The 21145-nt window shown below is 35.7% G+C and overlaps 1 protein-coding gene across 2 annotated transcripts in view; it reads left to right on the forward strand.

The window, feature by feature from the left end:
* The window catches only part of PIBF1 (progesterone immunomodulatory binding factor 1), a 121369-nt gene that overhangs the window by 56890 nt on the left and 43334 nt on the right, over window positions 1-21145 (forward strand). For both annotated transcript variants that reach the window (XM_056329179.1, XM_056329180.1), the window contains 2 exons: window positions 14405-14570; window positions 17913-18063. In XM_056329179.1, the coding sequence (XP_056185154.1) occupies window positions 14405-14570; window positions 17913-18063 (317 nt within the window). The remainder of the gene's footprint in view (window positions 1-14404; window positions 14571-17912; window positions 18064-21145) is intronic.

The raw sequence follows: 21145 nt of genomic DNA on the forward strand, positions 1-21145 counted from the left end.
ACGGCTAGGTCGCTGACCGTTTTTGAGGTAATGTTACTAGTGCTTCGTTACATACTGTAGTTTGAAATGTTTGGCCCTTTAACTCTGTCAGGCAAGAAGAAGAATTTCTTTCCCTCTTCTGCTGTGAAGTTCTACTCTGCTTGTATAGCTGACATGCTTTCATTTGATGTTAATAGACTCTAAACTTTTAAATACTTCGTGGTGTGTGGCAGAGTGATCCTAAGGAATCTTGATGTCTCAGGGTTTTCTTACAGGATGAAAAGGTTCTAATGTTTGTAATCCTAACCTAGTAGAGGTTGTGTCACAGTGATGGTTCCCAGCACGTTTACCCCTGAGATTTGCACTGCTGTGCTTTAACTCCTGAAACACTTAGGCTTTATGTTGATTTCAGATTGGTAATCCTGCAGTTCTTATTGAACATCCCTTTCCCATACTTAAGGTGTTTTTATGGTAAATACAACTTGGAATCACTAACATTATGGATGTCCTGAAGCAGAAATCAAATTTACCTATAACTGTTCTTTACAGTGCATTTTCTATATGTACATTTGCAACACCCCCTCTTTATTGCTTGCCTTTGAGTGTCCATTAGTGTTACCAGGAATTCTGAGATCAGGAAGAAGTGAAAATATGGGTCAAACTCCACCCCATTTATATAACAGCAAAGTGTTAGACTGTGTGCCCTATTAGTATTGCCAAGACAAGCATGCTTCAGTGTCCTGCACCTATAAACATTGCGTCTTCAAGAACAGCTGACAGTAAGCAGATTTTCTTGTTTTCTGAAATACTGACTCAATTTTGCAATAAGGCAAGTTGAACTATTAGCCTATTAAGTGGTTTTAGATTAAGCTTAGAGTCTGGTTTCAACCTGGTTCAGACTTTTAACAGTGGAAGAATGGAATGCTGAGAATGGAGCTCAGAGTGGAATAGCGTTTACAATACTGTGGAAAAATATTAAACACCTCCATCTACTTAAAACTCCTTGTAATAAAGAAGGCAAAAGAATTGCTCATCACACAAAATAAGGTTAACTGAAATACAGTGGTAACTAGACTGTTTTTCAGCCATAACCTATGTATTCACACAAAATTGGTAACTAGCATGGTCAGACTGAAATGCAACAGTTCATTCTTCCAATTTTAAAGGGAAATTAACTATTCCTATCTATATCTAAGTCCCCATTCAATGGAAGTCTTTCCCGTAAACCATAGGAATACAAAGGCTTAAAGCTATGTTTTAACATGGTGTTCAGTGAATGGGTCCCTTTACTTTTACCAAAGAAGTTAATGTTAACAATATGGCTGTTTTAGAAGGAGCTTTCCAGCTGCTTGTTCAAGTGAGCGCAAGAACTGCGTTTTAAGTTGATTTGCTAGTTGCATGTAGCCATATTCTAGGGCTCCTAGCAGAAAGAACGGATGATTACAGGGATGAAATGATACAAGCACTGAACACAGAGTAGTAGGAGCTTTCTCTTTCTATTCCAAAATAAATAATAAAAGAAAAGATTTACTTTGAGATGCCTCCAGGTGCTCAGTTGGGACAGGGAATATTTGGAGATAGGAGTGTCTTGTCTACAAGTCCCATTAGGGGAAAAGGCCCAAAAGAACAAACATTTGTTTTCAAGTCCACTACAAGAAGAAAAAGGGAAATTATGTTTCTCAGATGTTGTTACTGCAGGGATGGTGATAGTTCAACTGAAGAAAGAATTGTTTAAATGCTGAGAGAGAATGGAGAAAATGGGAGGAAAATACAAAAATTAAGACAAAAATATGTAGAAAGGGAGAAGAGAGCTGGAAATAATTGGAGGATGAAGAGAAACAGAAAACTTGGTTAGTCTATTTATTTTAGTGCATATAATTCTTAAACTTCTGTGGTTTTTGCTGTGGTCTCTCAGGAGCCAAGTGATGTTTATATCACATCTAAGACTCTCAAAAGTTTCAAGCATACCTTCTATCACAAAGCCTGCTAGTATCCCCATAATTCTTGAATTCCAACTACTTTTTATTATTTTCAAACCTGGATTTTGTTTTCTCTTTTTTAACTGCTTCCCACAATACTACTTTTCTCAAATTAATAACTTTAGTAGTAGAAAAAGTAGAAGAGCTTTATAAAGGCAAAGTTTGTCTGTCTATAAAAATTGTTAAACTTGTCAGATGACTGATAAAATATAGAACAATATGTTGTGAAAGCAATATGCTCAAAAGTGGAGACAGCTTGGAGTTAACTATTTTTCAAAATAGTTACTGCATTTTTGAAGTATTTTCATTTTTCCCATGCCTCACCAGGTAATATAGGATAATTTGATAACTGAAGAATTTAATGGGATAGGCTGCTCTGTAGAAAACTTTGATTCATCAGGCTTTTTCTGGCTTGGAAATGAAGAGAAATGAAATTGTGTCATTAGTGTCATAAACAGCTTGGTGACATATATGTTCAGGATTCATTTATTACCCTGCTTGAAGCTTTTAAGACCATACAGAATGTGACTATAGCTCCTTCCTTTTGTTTTGGGCTGTAAGAGTATCTTCCATATTTTCTTACGCTTTTGATGCTGTTGTGCAAGTGTCTTTATTGTTCTTACAGTATCTTCAAAAGTTTCTCTGATTGATTTGAAGGTCTTGTACCGTTCAGGAAAATAATTTTTAGAAGCAAGACGTGTTTCATTTCTTGGTAATGAAATGCAAAGCTATATCAAGACTTGGAACAAACAAGCTAGCATACAGCATTTTCATACTTGTTAGTTGTCTCTAAAGCTGAAATGCAGTTGATGAGCATGTTTTTTAAGTCATGTGAATCAAGAGGAGTCTTCACAAGGTGTCCTTTGTTTTCCCATTAACGGTAATGTTAATGTGGTTCCAGTTACTATCACTGCATAGCGAAGGGTATTTCACGTATCTTACACTTGAAAGAAGACAGGTCCAGCAATGCTGCCCTGCCCATTGCTTGTCTTTCAGTCATTTTAGTATCCTTTGCTTATGTGAGACCCATCTCTACTAGCTGTCCCTGTTAGCATGTTTCTCCATCTGTTGGTCTTCTAACAAAAAACTTCCCTGAGCTGCCCCGTTGCACTGAAGCATGCCTTATGGCCTGCACACAGCTTAATGGAAGCTCCTTTAAGTTCTGAAAGACAGATGGAAATCGATGTATTTTTCCAGTATCATACTTAATTTAAAACAACTGTTGAAGTACAGTTATAGTAGTCTTTGGTACATGGGTTTTAATATTGTAATAGCTTTTATGTAGCATTTGAATGATAATAAGGAAATGCAAATTATCACATGTGTGATTACACACCATCCTCCTTGTCTTTAACGGGAACAAATCTTTTTTTGTAAACAGCAAGCTCAGTATTAGCCTGCAGTGTACCCTGACAGCATCCTGGGGTGTATTAGTGGAAGAATAGGCAACACATCAAGGGATCCAGTACAAATAACATAATGATGAAATGGACTGAATCTTGTGGAGAGCCACCAGAATGGTCAGGGCTGGAGCACTTGGCCTGTGAGGAGAGTCTGAGGAGGGGATTGCTCAGCCTGGCCTCTGGGGCATCTGACACCAGTGCCCCCAGTGCCTACAAGGAGATCACCAGGAAGATGGAGCCAGCCCCTCCACAACAGGGCATGGTAGGAGGATGAGAGAACACCAGTTGAAACAGGACATTCCAACTTGGTATAAGGAAAAACTTTTTCACTACAGCAAGGGATTACTGTGGGCAAGTCTCTGTCCTTGGAAGTTTTCAAGACCCAAGTGGCTAAAGCTTTGAGTAACCTGGTGTGCTTTCGTAGATGACCTTGCTCTGAGCAGTATGTTGGACAAGATACCCCCTAAATTCCCTTCTGAACTGAATTACACACCAATTCTGTTTTGCTGTTGTATTGTTGAGCTCTTATTTTTAGGGGGTAATTTTACTGGGGAATAAATGGAAAATTATGCACCAACATACTGTGCTCGTGTTTAGATTTTGTCTATTTAAGTCATTGCAAGCACCAAGACCTTCCATTACATTGATTCTTAGGGGAAAAGTTGCTTTGCTGTCCATCATGCTAACTGTAGCACTTTTAGGAGCACATCCTTGACAGATAACAAGGTATGCCTGTACTTTGAACTCTGCTTATCAGGGAATCAAACCTGTTATGTGTCATATAAAGGACATACCGATCATTTACTAAATTATGGTAGTTTGAACCCTAACCTTCTGACCTACTCTGCCAGACTTTTGACTGGGAAAATGGAGCGGGAGAGCAGTCTCTCTGCTTGTACAGTAGTTAGATATGTCTCTTCTTTTTCTTGTCAGTGGAGCTTTGTCTGATGGTCATCCTGGTTAGACTTACCTGAAAAGCTTTCTCCCTACTTTCTCATTTCTCTTCCTGTCCTTTTCTGGGAAGCTTCAGTGATGACATTTCCTTTTCTTTTCTTTTTTCTTTTTTTTTTTTTTTTTTAATCACTGTATAGAACAGAATTTTCAGTTTTATATTTTTTTTTTAACTTTGATATTATTTGATAAAAGTTACTTTTGTATCTTAAGAATTTAAATATTTGTATGTTTATTTCTGACTTTTAAGGAGGCATATAGCATTCCAAACATATTTTCTTCTGGTTTTAGTAGCTGTGTTTTTAGTGTTTTTTAGTTTTTATTTGTTAAAAGGAGAAACATATTTCAGTATTGCTGTTGTCACTTATATAACTGCTGTTCTGTCAATCATTTCACAGTGACTTTTTCCCTTTCTGCATGAATGGAATTAAAAATCATACAGTAGTTGCCTTTTAAGTATATATTTACATCTAAAAGTATCTTAATGAATTTTCTATTAAATCAGAGGAGCAGCAGCATATACAACAACAGCCAATAAATGCTCTTGCGGAAGGTAGAGGGTAAGATTGCTGATACATCTCTAAGTTTCCTCTTTAAAGAGTGTGGAAATTTTATGTTTCTCATGTGTAAAATGTGACTTGAATTTCATGATTCAGACTGTTATCTTTGTTACTTTTGCAGTCTCTAAGTCTACTGCAAAAGTTTTATCAAAGTTGTATGAGACAGTTAATTGCTTCTTGCTTACTAGTAGTTTGTGCATAGGACCACAAAATATCTGTACCCATTGCATGACCCATAATAGTCTTTCAGTATGTCTTTGCAATCCAATTTCAATTTTCTGGGTTTTAATTTTAATAAGCTGCTTATGCAACTGAGTTTATAGAAAGAGTAGCAAAGGGAAGTAATTGGAGAGAAAAGTATATGCAATTTACAGATTGATGTGTTCCCAATGTAAATCATGTAAATGAATACAAAAAGGTAACAAAATTTGTCAGCATGAAGCGGAGAGGTTTTTTCCTTTAATCACCTTCCCCTTGTTCATTTATGGTTTAGGTTTGACCAATATGTGTATATCAGAAGTTTTCAGTAGCCTCTGTTTGGTATCTGCAGAGGTTTAAAGTTTGAGACTTAAAATATTAAAAAAAAAAAAATTAGTCAACATCTACTAGCTTTAGCAAGTAGACACTTATGATTTCCTTCAGATTTTGGGGTTTGTGTATATGTGTGTATACATATGCATGCACAAGCATATTTGGATGCAGTATTCTTTTTTCATGGTGACATCACTAGTGTTGATTGATTAAAGAAAAAGAAAATAGTCTATTCCATGGAGAGGATCTACAGCATATTGGGAATACTGACTGTTTACCTCAAAAATTTCATGTAAATTTGGTAGTTTAGATACAGTTATGTAAAGTTTCTTACATTTGTTTCAGCTACTATCTTGAAAAACTGCTCTAGAACATTCAGTGAGGGGAATGTATGCAAATATGCTAAGGGTCAGTAATGCTATATCAAAATGGATTTGAGCTATGTAAAGTAAAACTGCATGCACATATTGGCACTCTGAAAACTCCCTGAATACTGAATTAGCCTAGCAAGTAATAATCACACTATCCAGCATAACAAGAAAGACCTGGAAGTATTTATATTGATTTAGCTGAATATCTGATGAAAAATAATCTCTCTGACTAGTTGGGGTGGAGAGTTTTAATGATACATTTTTGTATGTTTTATCTAAGAGGAAAAAACAATTCAATCTGCAGTTCCAGAGTCCAGTAACTGTTGACTCAGATTTTTTAGTTTGCTTGACAATGAAGAACAATGTTTACAGTGCAATAATAAATATGTAATGAACAATTTCTGTAACTTCTGATATTCCCCAAATCTATTCAGGCATGTTTCATCTGCTACAACTGCAATTTATTTCAATTATATTCCAGAAACACAAATACTACTACTATTAAAGAATATTTTCATGAAGTAGTAATATTTCTGGAAAAGCTAATACTTGGTTTAAGGAGATAAGTTGTTGAATCATTATTGAAATTGGATGGTAGCTTAAACAATAATTATAAACAGCAGGAAAAGTTGATCAAGCCTGACCATTCTAAGTGTATGTTACAAACTTGAAACTTTGTATAAAGTAATATTAAAATTTGATGCTTTTCTCTTTTTAGTGTATTACAGCAAAGAAGTTGCTGGCATTTTCTTCATTTGGGTCTGCTATATATATATTTCTCATATCAAAACCTCTTACAGTTACAATTCAAATAATTATTTTCTATACCAATCAATGTACGTTATTAGGGGATAATACACTCTACTATTCCTTGTCTTTTGTTGATTTAGTACAAAATCCATTGTTGCCATGGAAATTTTTGCCAGGACTGAAGTAAACCATGAAATAAAAATACTGGTTTAATAAAGTTAATGGTTTGGGATACCATGGGAAATCAAATAGGGAATAGTGTGTACAGAAAATGTGACTCAACATAATGAGGTTTTGATAAATACACTGCATTTTTTTTGCTCTTGGATTAAAATACATACAATAGAGAAAACCATATTGCAGAGCAAGGATTCTTTTCAATCTGTCATTTCAAAGTGAATTAAAAAAAAAGAAAAAGTCTTATCTGTTTGAGCAAAGATGTTTAGGCAATGAGAAATCTAATCATGGTTATTCTGCTTCTTGTCCAGATGTGTGTTCCACCTCAGTTCAGCATGTTTCTCATAATTTCAAGATTGGAAAATTTTGCCGTTTTATGTGCGAGGGCACACAGATGCAAAAGATAGCTTTTTGCAGTGTGTCAAGGCTGTGCCAAAAACAATAGAACTGTTCAGCTTCTACTGACTGTGTTTGGCTTGAGGTAGAGCTGCTGGTCTCTGTGTCCTTTAGCTTGGCTGCATTTCCCTTTTAGATTGTTGTCCTGTACTTAGGAGAATTCTGTGAAGCTATTTCCTTTGGTATCTCTTCACTAGGCTTCAGAGAACTCATTTAATAGCCTTCCTGTTTGAAAAAGAAGAATCTTTTATCTATCTTTGGGGTTATTTTGAAGTTTTATTCAAGGGATCTTGTAGGGTGACGATTTCCATTTTTGGGTTTACAAGCTAGTTATCTTTGTGCCTGCATCTCCTGAAATATCTGATCTGGTAGGTATTCTCTGACCAACCATGTATATCAATGATTTGTTTCATGTTTGTACAGTTTTTCTTAGACTTAGAATTCATCATCCCCAGAAACATAAATGGGAACATAAAGATATACATCTTGACTAAAATGTATAGGCAAAAAGAAAAGCAACTACAGTTAGACTCATAAAAATTACCAGGCGATTCTCTTATCTATGTATCTAAAGTACAGGTTTTGAGAAGGAAATGATGAAATTATATCCCATTCCTTATTATATGCTTATTGGTTTCTTCAGATCCTTTCTTTTTGGCAAGGATGCTATTATTAATACCTCTGTATTGTTAAAGTTCAGTGAGGTTATTTTAATAGATTTTGTCTTTATTTCGTTGAGTCAAATAATGAAAGAGTTAATCAAGATGCTGATTACTTAAACCAAGTAATAACAGTTTGGGCAAGTGACTGAGCAAACTAAGCATTCAGCAGCAGAGCAACCACATCCTGTTTCATTTTTAAAAAAAAGCATGGCAGGAGTTGCTCATCTTTTTTACAGTAGCCCAAAAGTAAGCATGCACAGAATATGGGATTCAGTGTCCATCAGAGCTCCAGGATTGAGAATAAACTTCCTAGTGAAGGTTTATTATGAAATTCTCATGACTGACATATAACTCCCAAGTACAGGCTAGGCTGGCTGGGATGAAGCAGTCTCTACCATTACTGTTGAAGCTGTGTCAGTGCAGGAGCTAATCTTAAGTTTCACAGAGTCAGAGTCAAATAAAAGGAAGCGAAGAGACAAGGAAATGAAGATGGATTTCAGTCCCTACCAGTCAGCATGATTTAGCAGATATATCTAAAGCAGACTCATTTTTTGTGATGTTCACTCTTCTGATTCATAAAAGAGATGGAACACTCATCATGGTAATTAGGTCACTGTAGCTGTCCTAATGGTATAAACGCAAAGATAAGCAGCTACCTTTACAGTAATTCAGCAAGATGTGTCTTTTATATGTATATTCTACAACCCCACCTTTACCTTTGCTCTTTACCAGTTGTGTTACAGGTTAGTAAGAAGATCTGTCAGCAGCTAACCTGTTTCTTTCTCTGGTGTAAGGCACAAGAATACATGGAAAGTATGCATGTTCTCATCAGACACTGGAGGGAAAGGAGTCCACTCTAGCGTGCAGTGGGCATTACTCTAGTTAGGGTAGAAAGAATACATGGGTTCTACCTACTGGAGCACTCCACTTACGGCATAAATAATTTTGGGTTTAGGTGTCTTGAAACTACAGGTAATATAAAACACCTGTTTATCTTGCTGAATCTGGATCTTTGGAACTAGCACTTTCTACAAACTGCAAAGCAGTATCTGGAAGTGTTGCCTCCAAGGAAGCTGTTTTGACAGAATGAGGATCAGAGGCCAAATAATGCTTAGAATGCTGCAAAACACAAAAATCTTCTTTGAAGCAAGCATCTTTAAACAAAGCTTCTAAGCTTTCTCTCAAACAGATTTTACTAAACCACATGCAAAAGTACTGTATGTTTAATTACTTGATATGAAGCAAATGTAACATCTGGCAAGAACTTGCATGTTAAGTCACGTTTACCCTTTAGCATTTAAGCTATACATTTCTTGATTGGTTTTAGTAACGATCTAAAACAGGTATATGTTTCTGGATTTTTTTTAAATAACAGCCGAAAACAGGAATACTGTGCCGAAAATATTCTCAGCATGTTATTTGGGGGAAAAAAAAATTAAGTGAAAACAATTTCAGCAAGCAATTTTTTCATTGTTTAAACAATTTGTAGATGGCATGCTTCATCTTCTGTTTAATAATTATACCCAGAGCTTTTTTTTTTTCGTGTTGGAGATATTTAAATTCGTTGTTACTAAGTGCATTGTTATCTTAGTCCAGATTAGAAATAATTGAACATATTTGACAGACATTAATGAAGCAATAACTGGTACAAAAGACTGAAAATGCCTATAAAGTTACTGTAACAATATCCATAAAATATGTGTATTTAAATGAAGAATGACAGTTTTCTTACCCATTTTGTAGTAAATATTAAAACAGACATTCAGTTTATTAAATGAGCCAGATACATGACGCATCAGACTTACTCTCAGTGCTTCAGAAGCTGAGCGATGAAAGCATTTGAAATGTAAGGATTAGAGTTCCTGCATTTTCAATTACTTAGTGGGTAGCGTGCGAACTCAATTCATGGGAAATTTTTGATTATTCAGAAACAAGCCAACCAGTTTTCAGTACCAAGGATCAAAAAGAGAACCAGCAAAAACAAGATCCTTTGAGTGCCCATGTTTGAACTGGAGTCTCACGGTTTGCTACATGTATGGACAGCGTATGTGCAGTCTATAACATGACTGAATTTAATTTAGGCCTGTCTAGAATGCTGTTACTCCTTCTGTGGCTCCAAGTGGCACAACAAAAAGTAAGGAAAACTCTGTTCTGTACTTTGGGCTCTTTGGAAGTAAGGAAGCCTTAACAGCCAGACTCAGTTGCAAAAGGGGAGGAAATTAAACTGGGATTTGAAACATACTGAAAGAAGTATGGGTAGGATTTGATGAAGGATGCTGAACTATGAGGGTGATACAGGAATAGAAAGCAAGCAAGCCAGAAGATGGAGAGTAGGTCTCAAAGATAGAAATGGAAGCTGAATAGACTGGGAACACAGGTGAGAAGAAAAACAGATACCCCGAGCAGAAAGAAAGAAAACAGAACTGGAAATCAGGAGAAATCTGGGCTGGCACTAGGACAGAGAGGGAGGAGGGCAGGAACATTAGAGGACATGCTGGGACTGGAAGCAAGAGGTTTGCAATAGGACAGGTTAAGAAGAAAATGTCTGTAGCATTTAGGTTTCTCTGCAAATTTGGCACTGAACCAAAGCACAGATGTTTGTACATACAGAAGAGTACATTGTAATTACTCTGAGTATCTTAGTTCTGAAATTGACCCATCTGTGGAGTCAGGATGATTTCACAACTTCCAGGATTTTTTCCATTTCTAAACTTGAAAATAATGTCTACAAATTAATAATAAAGCTCCTAAAGAGCTTTAGGCTTTAGGTTGGTATAATCAAGTTAGCAACATTAGAAAGGTTTGGTGTTTTGTATAATTTTGATAGGGCTTCTTTTGGAAGGTGTATTATTTGTATTTACTTACGTGGCATTCTTTCCTATTTACAAACTTAATACTAGGATTTGCTGTTTCTTGAATGGTTAATTATACAAATTTATTGTCTTCTAATGTACTTAATTGTTCAATTACAATTTTGAGGAGTGCTGCTGTACTTCTCTGTTTTTGTCAATGGGCTAGATGATGGTAAAAAGGTGAGTATTCCTGTTAGGTAACAACAGGTTAGAGTTGCTATCTCAGTACTTATGGGATGCCTATAAGAAGTTAGAAACGTTAAGTGAATCTACCACATGTATATGATAGAAATCTTTGAATATTAATATTAAATTAGGCTGTGCTGGATGTGTTTGTAGTTCCTCCATTCTGTGTTCTTCAGTATACAGACTAAATGATTTTACCATGAAATCTTTCAGTTTACTCTCATTGTATGCAGATTTTGAAAAGTTGTTATATCATTATCCACCATTTGCAAAGACAGACTCTGACTGAAAAATCTTAAAATCATCCTTGCAAACCAGAGTTTAAGTCCCTCTCTGAATATTTTTTCTTCTACTTTACTCTAGAAACAGTATTTTTGGTAACCACTGTGTCACTCTGCTTTAGCGAATTTCAGGCATTATTGACTGGTCATCCAAATGACACAGACATGTAACGTAGGTGAGACCTCATTCCAGATGATTCTTACATGTGGGTTTATTTTCCATTTTCTTCATTACCTCAATCTGTAATTTCCCGTTCCCAACCCTCATCTTCTGTGAGACAAACCCCTCTTCTCTTTCACTACATCATTTTCTAACATTTCTTGATGGAGAAAAATCCTGCATACCCGCATTCCACGATTTTTTTCCATAATAATAGTATTAAAGCATAGGGTGGTTTTAGTTTCTTTTGTTTTTCCTTAGAGACCATCTAGGCAGATTAAGGAATGTATTTTGACATTGTGTTACATGACTGTGTGCACACATTCACACATACTTATGCTGAAATAGTAGCCAAGAAACCGGAGATACTATCTAGCCAAGTAAAAGCAAGTGTATGACAAAGAAATTCTGAATGGTGCTACAGTGAAGGGAGTTACTAGTGAGCTCAACGGTGTAGTAAGAAAACTGACCCTTCATAACCTTCTCAGTAGAAAACAGATCATGCATATGTAAGGTACTTAAATTTGCAAAACAAAGTACAATTTTTTTTTCCTGAAGTTAATGTTCATGATTGGGTTGATAAGCATGCTCTGGAAGCACCCAGCTGATTGAGTAGACTTGGAAAATAATCAAAGAGCTATGACTTTTCTGGAAAGTATAGAAAGTAGGTACAGACAAGTATGTGTAAACTATGTTGTATGCATGTATGCATGTTTCCAGTGTGTAAGCTCTGTACAGAAACTCAGACTAGTTTAAGGTCTGAAGCTGTGTGCAGGCAGGCATTGCCATTTATTTTGTGTAAAAGCAGAAGATACAAATTTGTTATTAAAAGTCAATAAATATTACTGGTAGATAAATTTCATTTTTATGTTGCACTGCAAGATCAGTTGGCTGGATGACGTGTATCTTTGTGAAGACTTACTCATTTTGGAACCAGCCTTCCCAGGATTGTAAACAATGTATATAGCAAAACAGATTTAGTGTCATGTCTGCAGCCAATCATTTACAGTGTGGAGAAGTAAGAGTGCTGAAGCTATTTTTGTGTGGTAAAATGAAAACAGGAACACACAGTCAGGGAGCATTGATGAAATACTTGAAGTATCAGCATTTGAAAAGCATCCCCAAGCAAAATTGACAGCAGTAGCCCATAACCAGATAGATAATTGGCATTTAGCTGTTTGAGTGCAGTAACTCTGAGAACAAATGTCACGCTATTGAAAAAGAGAACTGTTTTAAGAGTGACCTTTTCATGAGCTCAGCAGGCAGAGCTTCCAGCCTCTGTCCACGCAGCCTGTGTGGGAACATTCATGCATTGGACTGTTTACTCATACACAGATGTCTACAAAGTGATTATAAAGGGCATGATAATAACACCTTTTTGTTCTGCTCAAGTTAATTCCAGTGAAAATTGCTTCCTCTTTGTGCCTTAGAAACATTCCTACATCTGAAAACTTCAGGGAAAATATCTGAAGTAATCCCCTTGTTTTTTTAAACATTCTCAATCCCATATGAAGATCAGGTGCTAAATAGGATGGAATTGTGTTGCAACTGCTATTTGACAGAACAGCCATGCTGGGTTAGAGTAAAGGTTTATCTGGCATTCTAACAATTTGTTGTTAAGCGACTTCTGTGTGAGAAGTACCATCTTGCATTTGATAGTGGTCAACAGATTTCTCTGCTGTGAGTTTGTTTAGTATCCTCTTGAGCAAGTGTTAACTTTTAGCATCCACAGCGTCTTATGGTAAGGAATTTCATGGCTTTCACGTGTGATGAATTACTTATATTTATTTTCATTCTGTGTCTGCTAGCCTTATTAGTTGCCTTGTCATTCATCTATTGGAAAATACAGATGATTCCTGTTCTCATTCTCCATGCCACTCATAATGTTACAGGCCTCTCTTTTTCCTCATACCATCTCTTTTCCAAGCTGTAGAGTCCTAGCTTCCGGAAGTAATTTCTTCAACACAGTGCAACTGTATAAGTGCATGATGTTGCTGGTTGTCAAAGGTAATCCTTGTTACCCTTTTCTGATGCTTTATCAGTTCTGTTATGTTCCTTGTGAGGTGAGGTACTAGAACAGTAGTCAGCATTCATTGTGCAGGCAACAGCATGGAATTGTAACATGAAATGGTGATTTCTGTATTTTCTCTATTGCTTTCACAGTAATTCCCAAAATGTTGGCTTTGACCATTATGTAAAACTGAACCAAAATTTTCATGGATTTATCTAGTATAACCCCGAAATCTCACTCATGAATGAAAATAGTCAACTAGGAGTTCATCATTTTACGTCTATGGTTCAGATAATTTTTACAACTTACGATTTATCTTGCATGTATCTCCTTTGAATTTCATATCAGTTTTTAATGCTAAGATTCATAAGGGTTTCTTCTGTTCTTCATGTCACCCTCTTTTTCTATGGCCCAATAATTTAGTATTCTATCAGCAAACTTTTTTTACCCCCATATTTTGAGATTGCCTGTTAAACGTAATGAGTAGAATTAATGAAAACCACTTCTAAATGGAATATTATTTGTCACCTAAAATTACCTTATAGTGATGTTTTCAAACATATACTTAATTTCTGCTTTTTGAGAAGGACCTGTGGTTCTGAATGACTGGAAATTAATACAAGATTAATTCTTTTCATATGTTTGGGTATGGGAAAAAGCAGTATAGCTGATATCCATGATATCCCAAAGGGATGCACCATCGATACCACTGATGTGTATTACCACTTCTCCCTATCACAGGTAATGTGGTGAAGACAGGAGACAACATCTCCTTAGTATCTCTCCCATGAAAAGGCTTCAGTGCATACATTTGTGTACAGAGAAAGAGATTCACACCGAGCTAACATTTTTTTAAAAACAAGGTGTACTGTAAGGTCATTGTTATTTGATTGTGCATTAACCACATATTCAGAAAAGCCATGGACTGAGTTTTCCATGTACTGTATTTCGTTGTTATTATATATTGAATTTTTCCTAATAATGTTTCAAATACAGGTTACAATAGTTACATAGGTAACCGTACTAATACTTATTAAACTCTTAGAAATTTCTGAAATTTATACCTGTAACTAACAGAACTAGCATGTATTCTAAGTTTATTTTTGAGTCATCAAAACTTTTTTTTGCTTTTTTACTTTTTTTTTTTTTTTTTAGGTATAGACAAATGCAGCTTGGCACAGAAAGCAAAGTAGCTGAACTTCTTCACCAAATTAAGTTAAAGTCCTTTGAAAGTGAACATGTTCAACTCGTGCAGCAAGGAACAGCTAAGAATCTTTCACAGTGCCAAATGGAATGTGAGAAATATCAGAGAAAGCTGGAGGTATGTTATATTATATAAAGAGACACTTTGCAGGGCATTACATGGTCGTTTTCAATTAGAATGTCAAATGGAAAAGCTTAGGGGAAAAGTAGCAAAGAACATACATGGCTGAATTAGTATCTCCACCAAATTCTGCTGAAGCAGAATCTAGTGATGATTAAGTTTGACCAGTTCAGTGGAAAACAAGACTTATGGGAGACGAAGAAGGCAAAACAATCTTTCATGGAGAGATGCTGAAGACAGTACCTCATTCATTTGAGGTATATATATGCTTGTACCACAAAGCTGCTTATGTCAGTCGATGTGATTATTGTAGGGAAAGAAGGCAGTTATACCAGAACAGTTATGGTGAATTCAGTGTCATTAAGAACTAGGATTTGTAACAACATTGTTACATAATAAAAATATTTTTTGTTGATACTCAATTCTGGAACAAATTTTTACAGTTAAAGTAGTCAAGGAGAGCACGGTGTATACAGCATTGAAAAGACCTAACATTGCTAGTCCTAGCATGGTGGGTTGATGTTGGCCAGCTGCCAGACACTCACCTAGCCACTTTCTCATTCTCCCTCCTCAAGAGGACGGGCAGGGGTAAATAAGCTGAAAAAAACTCATGGGTTGATATAAAGGTTCGGAGATCACTTACCAAGTGCCATCATGGGCAAAACAGACTTGACCAGGGGAAAATTAATTTCACGTGTTACCATTTCCAATGCCATTTTTACTTATTCCAAATGGATTTGGATGGTGAGAAACAAAGGCAAAGCATCTTTTACTACTCGTTTCTTTTTTGGGTTTAATTTCTGTCCTTCATTTCTGACTCTTCTACCTCCCCCTTCCCAAACAGTATGGGAAGGGATGGGGAATGGGGGTTGGCATCAGTCCATTACAGCTCGTCTCTGCTGCTCCTTCCTCCTCATGCTTTTATCCTGCTCCAGGATGGATCTTTCATGGGCTGCAGCTTCCTTCAGGAGAAAATCCGCTCCTGCTTGGGCTCTCCACATGTTGCAGTACTTTCAGAGCATGTCCACCTGCTTCAGCAGGGTGTCCTCTACAGGCTGCAGTGGGATATCTGTTCTGCTGTGGTCTTTCATAGTCTGCAGGAGGACAACCTCCCTCACCATGGTCTTATCCCTCGGCTGCAAGAGAACCTGGGGCACCTCCTGCCCTCCTTCCCTCACCAAGGCTGTTTCTCACACTTTTTTTCCCCTCACGTCTCACTGCTGTGCAGCATTTTTGTCCTTGCTTAAATACATTTTCCTTGAGGTACCACCACCTTGGCCATGGGGACTGGCCGTGCCCTGCAGTGGGTGGGCTGGAGCCGGCTGGAACTGGCTGTGCCCGGCCCGGGGCAGCCCCGGCCGCCTCACAGAGGCCCCGCAGCCCCCGCTGCCAGCCCCCGGGCACCTCAGCGGAGCTGAATGACTTGGGCTCGTTTATAAGCTCAGAATATATTATCTTTCAAACATGTACTTTCAAAAATTGATCATATCCTGTTCACCTGTTTTGGTATTGGAATGGTGTCCAGTATTCAGCAGAGCAAACTTACTTTAAAACAATATTTCTTCACCTTGCAAAGTTAGTCCCAAAATTAAATCTCTGAGTCCAGTCTATGAGATTTAAATGAGATTGGTAGTGTATGTCTCAAAGAAATGTCAGGCAGCCTTCCTTTCTTGGAGAAGGATGCTGTTCTTAAAGTCTCAGCGTTTCTAGTGCTGAACCGGCCTAGGGAATTTATTAAAAGGAACTATAGAGTGGAAATAGAATTAGAGATTTTTTAGGTATAATTTCTTGGTTTTTCTGTGTTGGGACATTCAGATCCTGGCTGACGAGGTTAGTTGTGGTCACAAGCGCTGGGAATGCAAGTTTTGCTAGAGTTTGAAGTTGCTAATCAGATTTTTAATTGCACAGATGTGTCTAAAAAGATAGTTAAATTTGAGTTATTTTCTTTGTGGATATTTATTTGATCTGATAACATCTTCAATATTTGGCATTCAATTCTACTAACACTTTTGGCACTTCCTTTTCTCTTTATAATGAGATGCTTTGAAACCAGTGCTCTTTCATTAATAAATGTTCTTGCAGAATTAAAATATTTGATGTCTGGAGCTTTTACTTTTGTTCCTTTTGATTGAATTCTTAATTTTTTAATTTCCTTTATTATATATAGTATCAGTGTACTAAGGGGTTTTTCCTACCCTTCTTATAGGATGTTGATCTTAATAGCACAGTCAATAGTATTTGTGACTCTGCTACAGCTGCTTTGTGAAACAATTCTTGTTTTTATTTGGATTTCAGCACAGAGTGGTTTCTCATCTTATGCATGCTAAAAGTAGGAAACAGATGGTTCATATGTTGCCAAATTTTAGCATACACATTTATTCTTTTGTGACATTGGACCAATCTTTCTGTGTTCGAGTGGCTTGTTTGTCTAAGTATTGTGCGTTCTTTAGTGGCTTTGACAGTGAATCTGGTATTACTGCTCTATACATTATGCACATATTTCTGTATCTCAAGATCTGCATTCAGTTGTCATCTTGAATGTTTTGGATTTTTATCTGGGTAGTTAGCATTAAACTTAGCTGCAGTACATCTTGGTTATTACTTTACCTGTTTTGGTGGGATTTATTTCTGTGAAGCATGTAGATTACTACTTTACCAAGGATTTTCTTATTCCAGTTGTTTTTGTAATACTTGTTTTGTCAATGTTGTTTTTTATTTTCAAACACTACATCAGACCTTAGTTATTATATGAACCTTCGTGACTTTTACTTTTGAATATATGCTTTTTTGTTTAAGCTTCATGGATTAAGTATTTACATTAGTCCTGAATGGTAATGGCATGTTAACTTTCAGTAATAAGTAACTGATAAGAATCTGGTATATCTTAAGTACCAAATTTTAACATTCGTGCATTTACCATTCTGTAAAGGAACTCTCTCTTTTTAAATTGGTAACTGAAATCTGAATCCAGTTAAAGCAACAAAACTAAATGCATTTACACTGTTCTGAATGCCATGTATGATTATTTTTTTTTTGCTCTTACCTTGCTTTTCCTAACTTTTCTTTAAATTTCTTGTAGCTTTTTCAAAGCTTAAAATTGCTAAGGCCTTAGGAGATAGGGATACGTGATATGACTTAAGAGTGTAATATGTGCAAGATAATGTAGTTGAAAAAAATAACTGCTTTTTAAAGTATCTTAATCTTTCCTGTTTCCTGTGCAAAAGTGATATGAAATATTTAGTATCATACTGCTAAGCATTTTACATGTATTGTATTTTGCCTCTCTCGTAAATAGCTGTAATGCTGAATTCCTGATCTTTCCATTATTCATTCTCACAGGTGCTTACTAAGGAATTTTATAGTCTTCAGTCTTCTAGTGAAGCACGCGTTATTGAACTTCAAACACAGAATTCTGAGTATCAGGCAAGGCTAGACACTTATGAAAAACTTGAAAAAGAGCTTGATGAGATAATATTGCAGACAGCAGAAAGTAAGTTCTGTCACAAATTTTACTGTATCTGTAGGTGTTTCTGGCATTATAACAAGATGTCTTGTTTCTTGGGGCACTTGGAAAGTATTACAGTGCCTGTCATTCTCCCTCTTTATGTCTGACAATTAACATGCAGTAATTATATTGATAGAAAATATTAATTACAGATTTCTAAATGTATTTATAAATATGTATGAAATAAACATGAACTTAGACATATGGATATTAAAAATAATCTCTGTTTCTTTTTCCCAAGTTTCTCTTTTTCTTATTCTAATAATCCATTATAATTAGATATGGGGGTTTTTAGGATTTCTGATATTATTTTGGTATTTTGAATACCAAGAAACCCTTTTTGTTTACAGACAATTATAGGTTTCATAATACATTACAATGATTAATGTGAATTTTTGAACAAAGGGGGGGGGTGGCAGGGTGTGTGGAGCTCTTTCTTCTGTTGAATTAGTAATAATTAGACATTAAGTAGCTGCCTGTGGCACATCAGTCTGTTCCAAGTACTGAACCCTGGATTAAATTCAGACCCGATTACTCTTGAAAATTCTTGTCTGGTTGGCAAAAATAACAGTATTTGGTTTCAAACACAGCAAAATTTCTGTGAAATCTCTTTTTATTTGATTCTCAGCCCAAATCAATCCACAAATCAAGTAATTTCTAATTTGAAACCAAGACTAATGTTTAAGTCTTTTATCCTGTGTGTAAACAGAGTAGGACATTTTAAGATTTCAAACTAATTCATATATCATCTTGTCCTCTTCTCTTTCTTTGCTGCTCCAAAAAATAACTAAAATTCATAAAAAATGCTTTCCAGGTAGAAGATCATTGCATAAACTTTATATATAAACAATAGTATAGAGCAAAGAATGTATTATGGGGATGCAGTGTTGTCTGGTTGTCCATAGTAATTAGACAGTACCTATTTCATTGCACTGCAGCTTTTACTATTTAAACTGGAATGGCATGAGTACCCAAAAGTTCCAGTCTGACCATAAGCATTGTTTCCTATATACATGCTTATGTTTTAGTTGGTAACATGTTTTTTGAAGTGTATATATGTAAACTTGCCTAAGGAGTATTTAGGTATTAATACAGAACTTTTGGATCTTACTTTCATTTTTTCCAAGGAGAAGATAGAGTTCAGAATGCTGCTTTTTGTTTACAATTATTTACATTTTCTTATGCATCTTGGGATGGCAATAAATGTTTTTACAGGAGTAAATCATTCTGAATACCTTCTTAAGGATGTATTTTAATTACAAATTGTTTTCTATGCTACAGAATGTGACTTACAGAAATTAAAGTTTCCAAATGGACTGTTCTGTTAAAATATAATTATTATATTTTCTGATTTTGTTGGAGGAAAAAAGGAGTTATAGTTCAGTATTATTTCAATATACTTTATTTAATAACTAACATTGCTTTTTCTTACTATTATTATACTGTATTTGATATTGAAAGTAAGAATTAATACTAATTAAGACTGAGTTCCAGCACCAAGGTGAACTTCTGAGGAAAATCAGAAAAAATAAAAGTATTTCTTTTTTAAAAATACTTTGAAAGGGAACTTAGACATACTTCCTCCTGTGTCTCAAATTATGTCCTGGTATTTACATGTAATATATAGCTAAAGGTAGAAAAACAGATGAAAGAAATGAAATATAAGTATTTTTCAAATTTAATGTGTTCTGGAAATACTCTGTCTTTCAGAGAATATAATTTCAGCTAAAGCATTGTGCAGAAGACAATTAGAATTTTCTTTGGACTTTAGCAAGAATAAGAATTTATTTTTCAGTCCTGTGGTCACTTCTTTATATTTCAATACCATGTAATATTTTTCTTCTCCTTGAGTTATAAAGCCAATACTGTTTTACAGTATTTGGGGGTGCTGGTGGGTTGGGTTCTCTGGAGTTTTAATAAACTGTATTTGCACATGTGAGGTAGCTTTTGTCATATAATCATTTAAGCTTTTTTTTTTTTTTTCCTTTGGAGAGTGTGCATGTGGAAGAGATCACTGAATTGTGACCGTTATTCCCTCATCATTGTGCCTCACTTTATTAATACTGAAATAATGTGAAACAGCCTGTTCAGGAAACTATCAAGAATTTACGTAGCCACTCCTTACAGCATGCGAGTGGTTTCTACGTGAATAACAATAGCAAACTTTCTTGGCATTTGTCTTTTATTCCTTTTCAGAGTAAAACCTTCTTTTTGGGGTATTTTTGTTGTAGACTGGTAGTTTGTTTTTTTCTTGCTTCCATTGGTTAGTATCTTTTTAAGAAAAAGGTTGAACCTATCAGTATCCTCACAATGGCATTTTTTTGCTAAGTGGTGTAAAAAGCTGTCGTTAACAAGTGTCCCCTCACTTGTAAAATGTGTATTTTACACCATGAAGTCAGGTAAAGAGCCTGGAAGTACATGAAAGAAGGTAAGAGAACACCACAGTCATACAGAACATTACTTTGGCTTGATATCTACAGCATTTCCAATTTTTCCATATGTTTGTCTTCATGATCTGACATTTACATGGACACTACTGACTGATTTGAATTTATAGGGCAAGATCTTACTGACATTTTTCTGAGACATGCAACACTGAATTTGTATCCAAAAAGAAGGATTATGACAAAGGCAGGTTAAATTCTTTTTTATGTTTTTTCTGAACCAGAAGTATTTTAAGGCACCGGAGAATTCCTCACCACAACTAAGACAGCCTTGAAAGTCTGAAGTTCTGGTGCCTTTGCACTGCCACATCAGTAAAGTTTTTTTGTTGTGCTTACTGCAATTTCTGTATTGTTTTTTGTGTAACTAGATATATGACTCATCACAAGTGCTTTAATAGAGACTTTAATCATTCTAAATATGTTTTAAGAATCCATGTTTAAAATAGCATTAAAAGGGTGTTAGGCAAGTGAGGCAACAGCCTATAGTGTTTTGCAAGTTGTTAAGAGGAGAAGGTATTTCTCATTTTGAGGCACTTGAGCATTAGGAAAAATGAGTCAGATAGGGCTGTCACATCATTTCCTAAATTTGTTTCTCCTATTCCCAACTACTTGATTCATCAGAA

This window comes from Falco biarmicus, chromosome 2 (assembly GCF_023638135.1).
Source record: "Falco biarmicus isolate bFalBia1 chromosome 2, bFalBia1.pri, whole genome shotgun sequence".
Classification (NCBI taxonomy): Eukaryota; Metazoa; Chordata; class Aves; order Falconiformes; family Falconidae; genus Falco; species Falco biarmicus.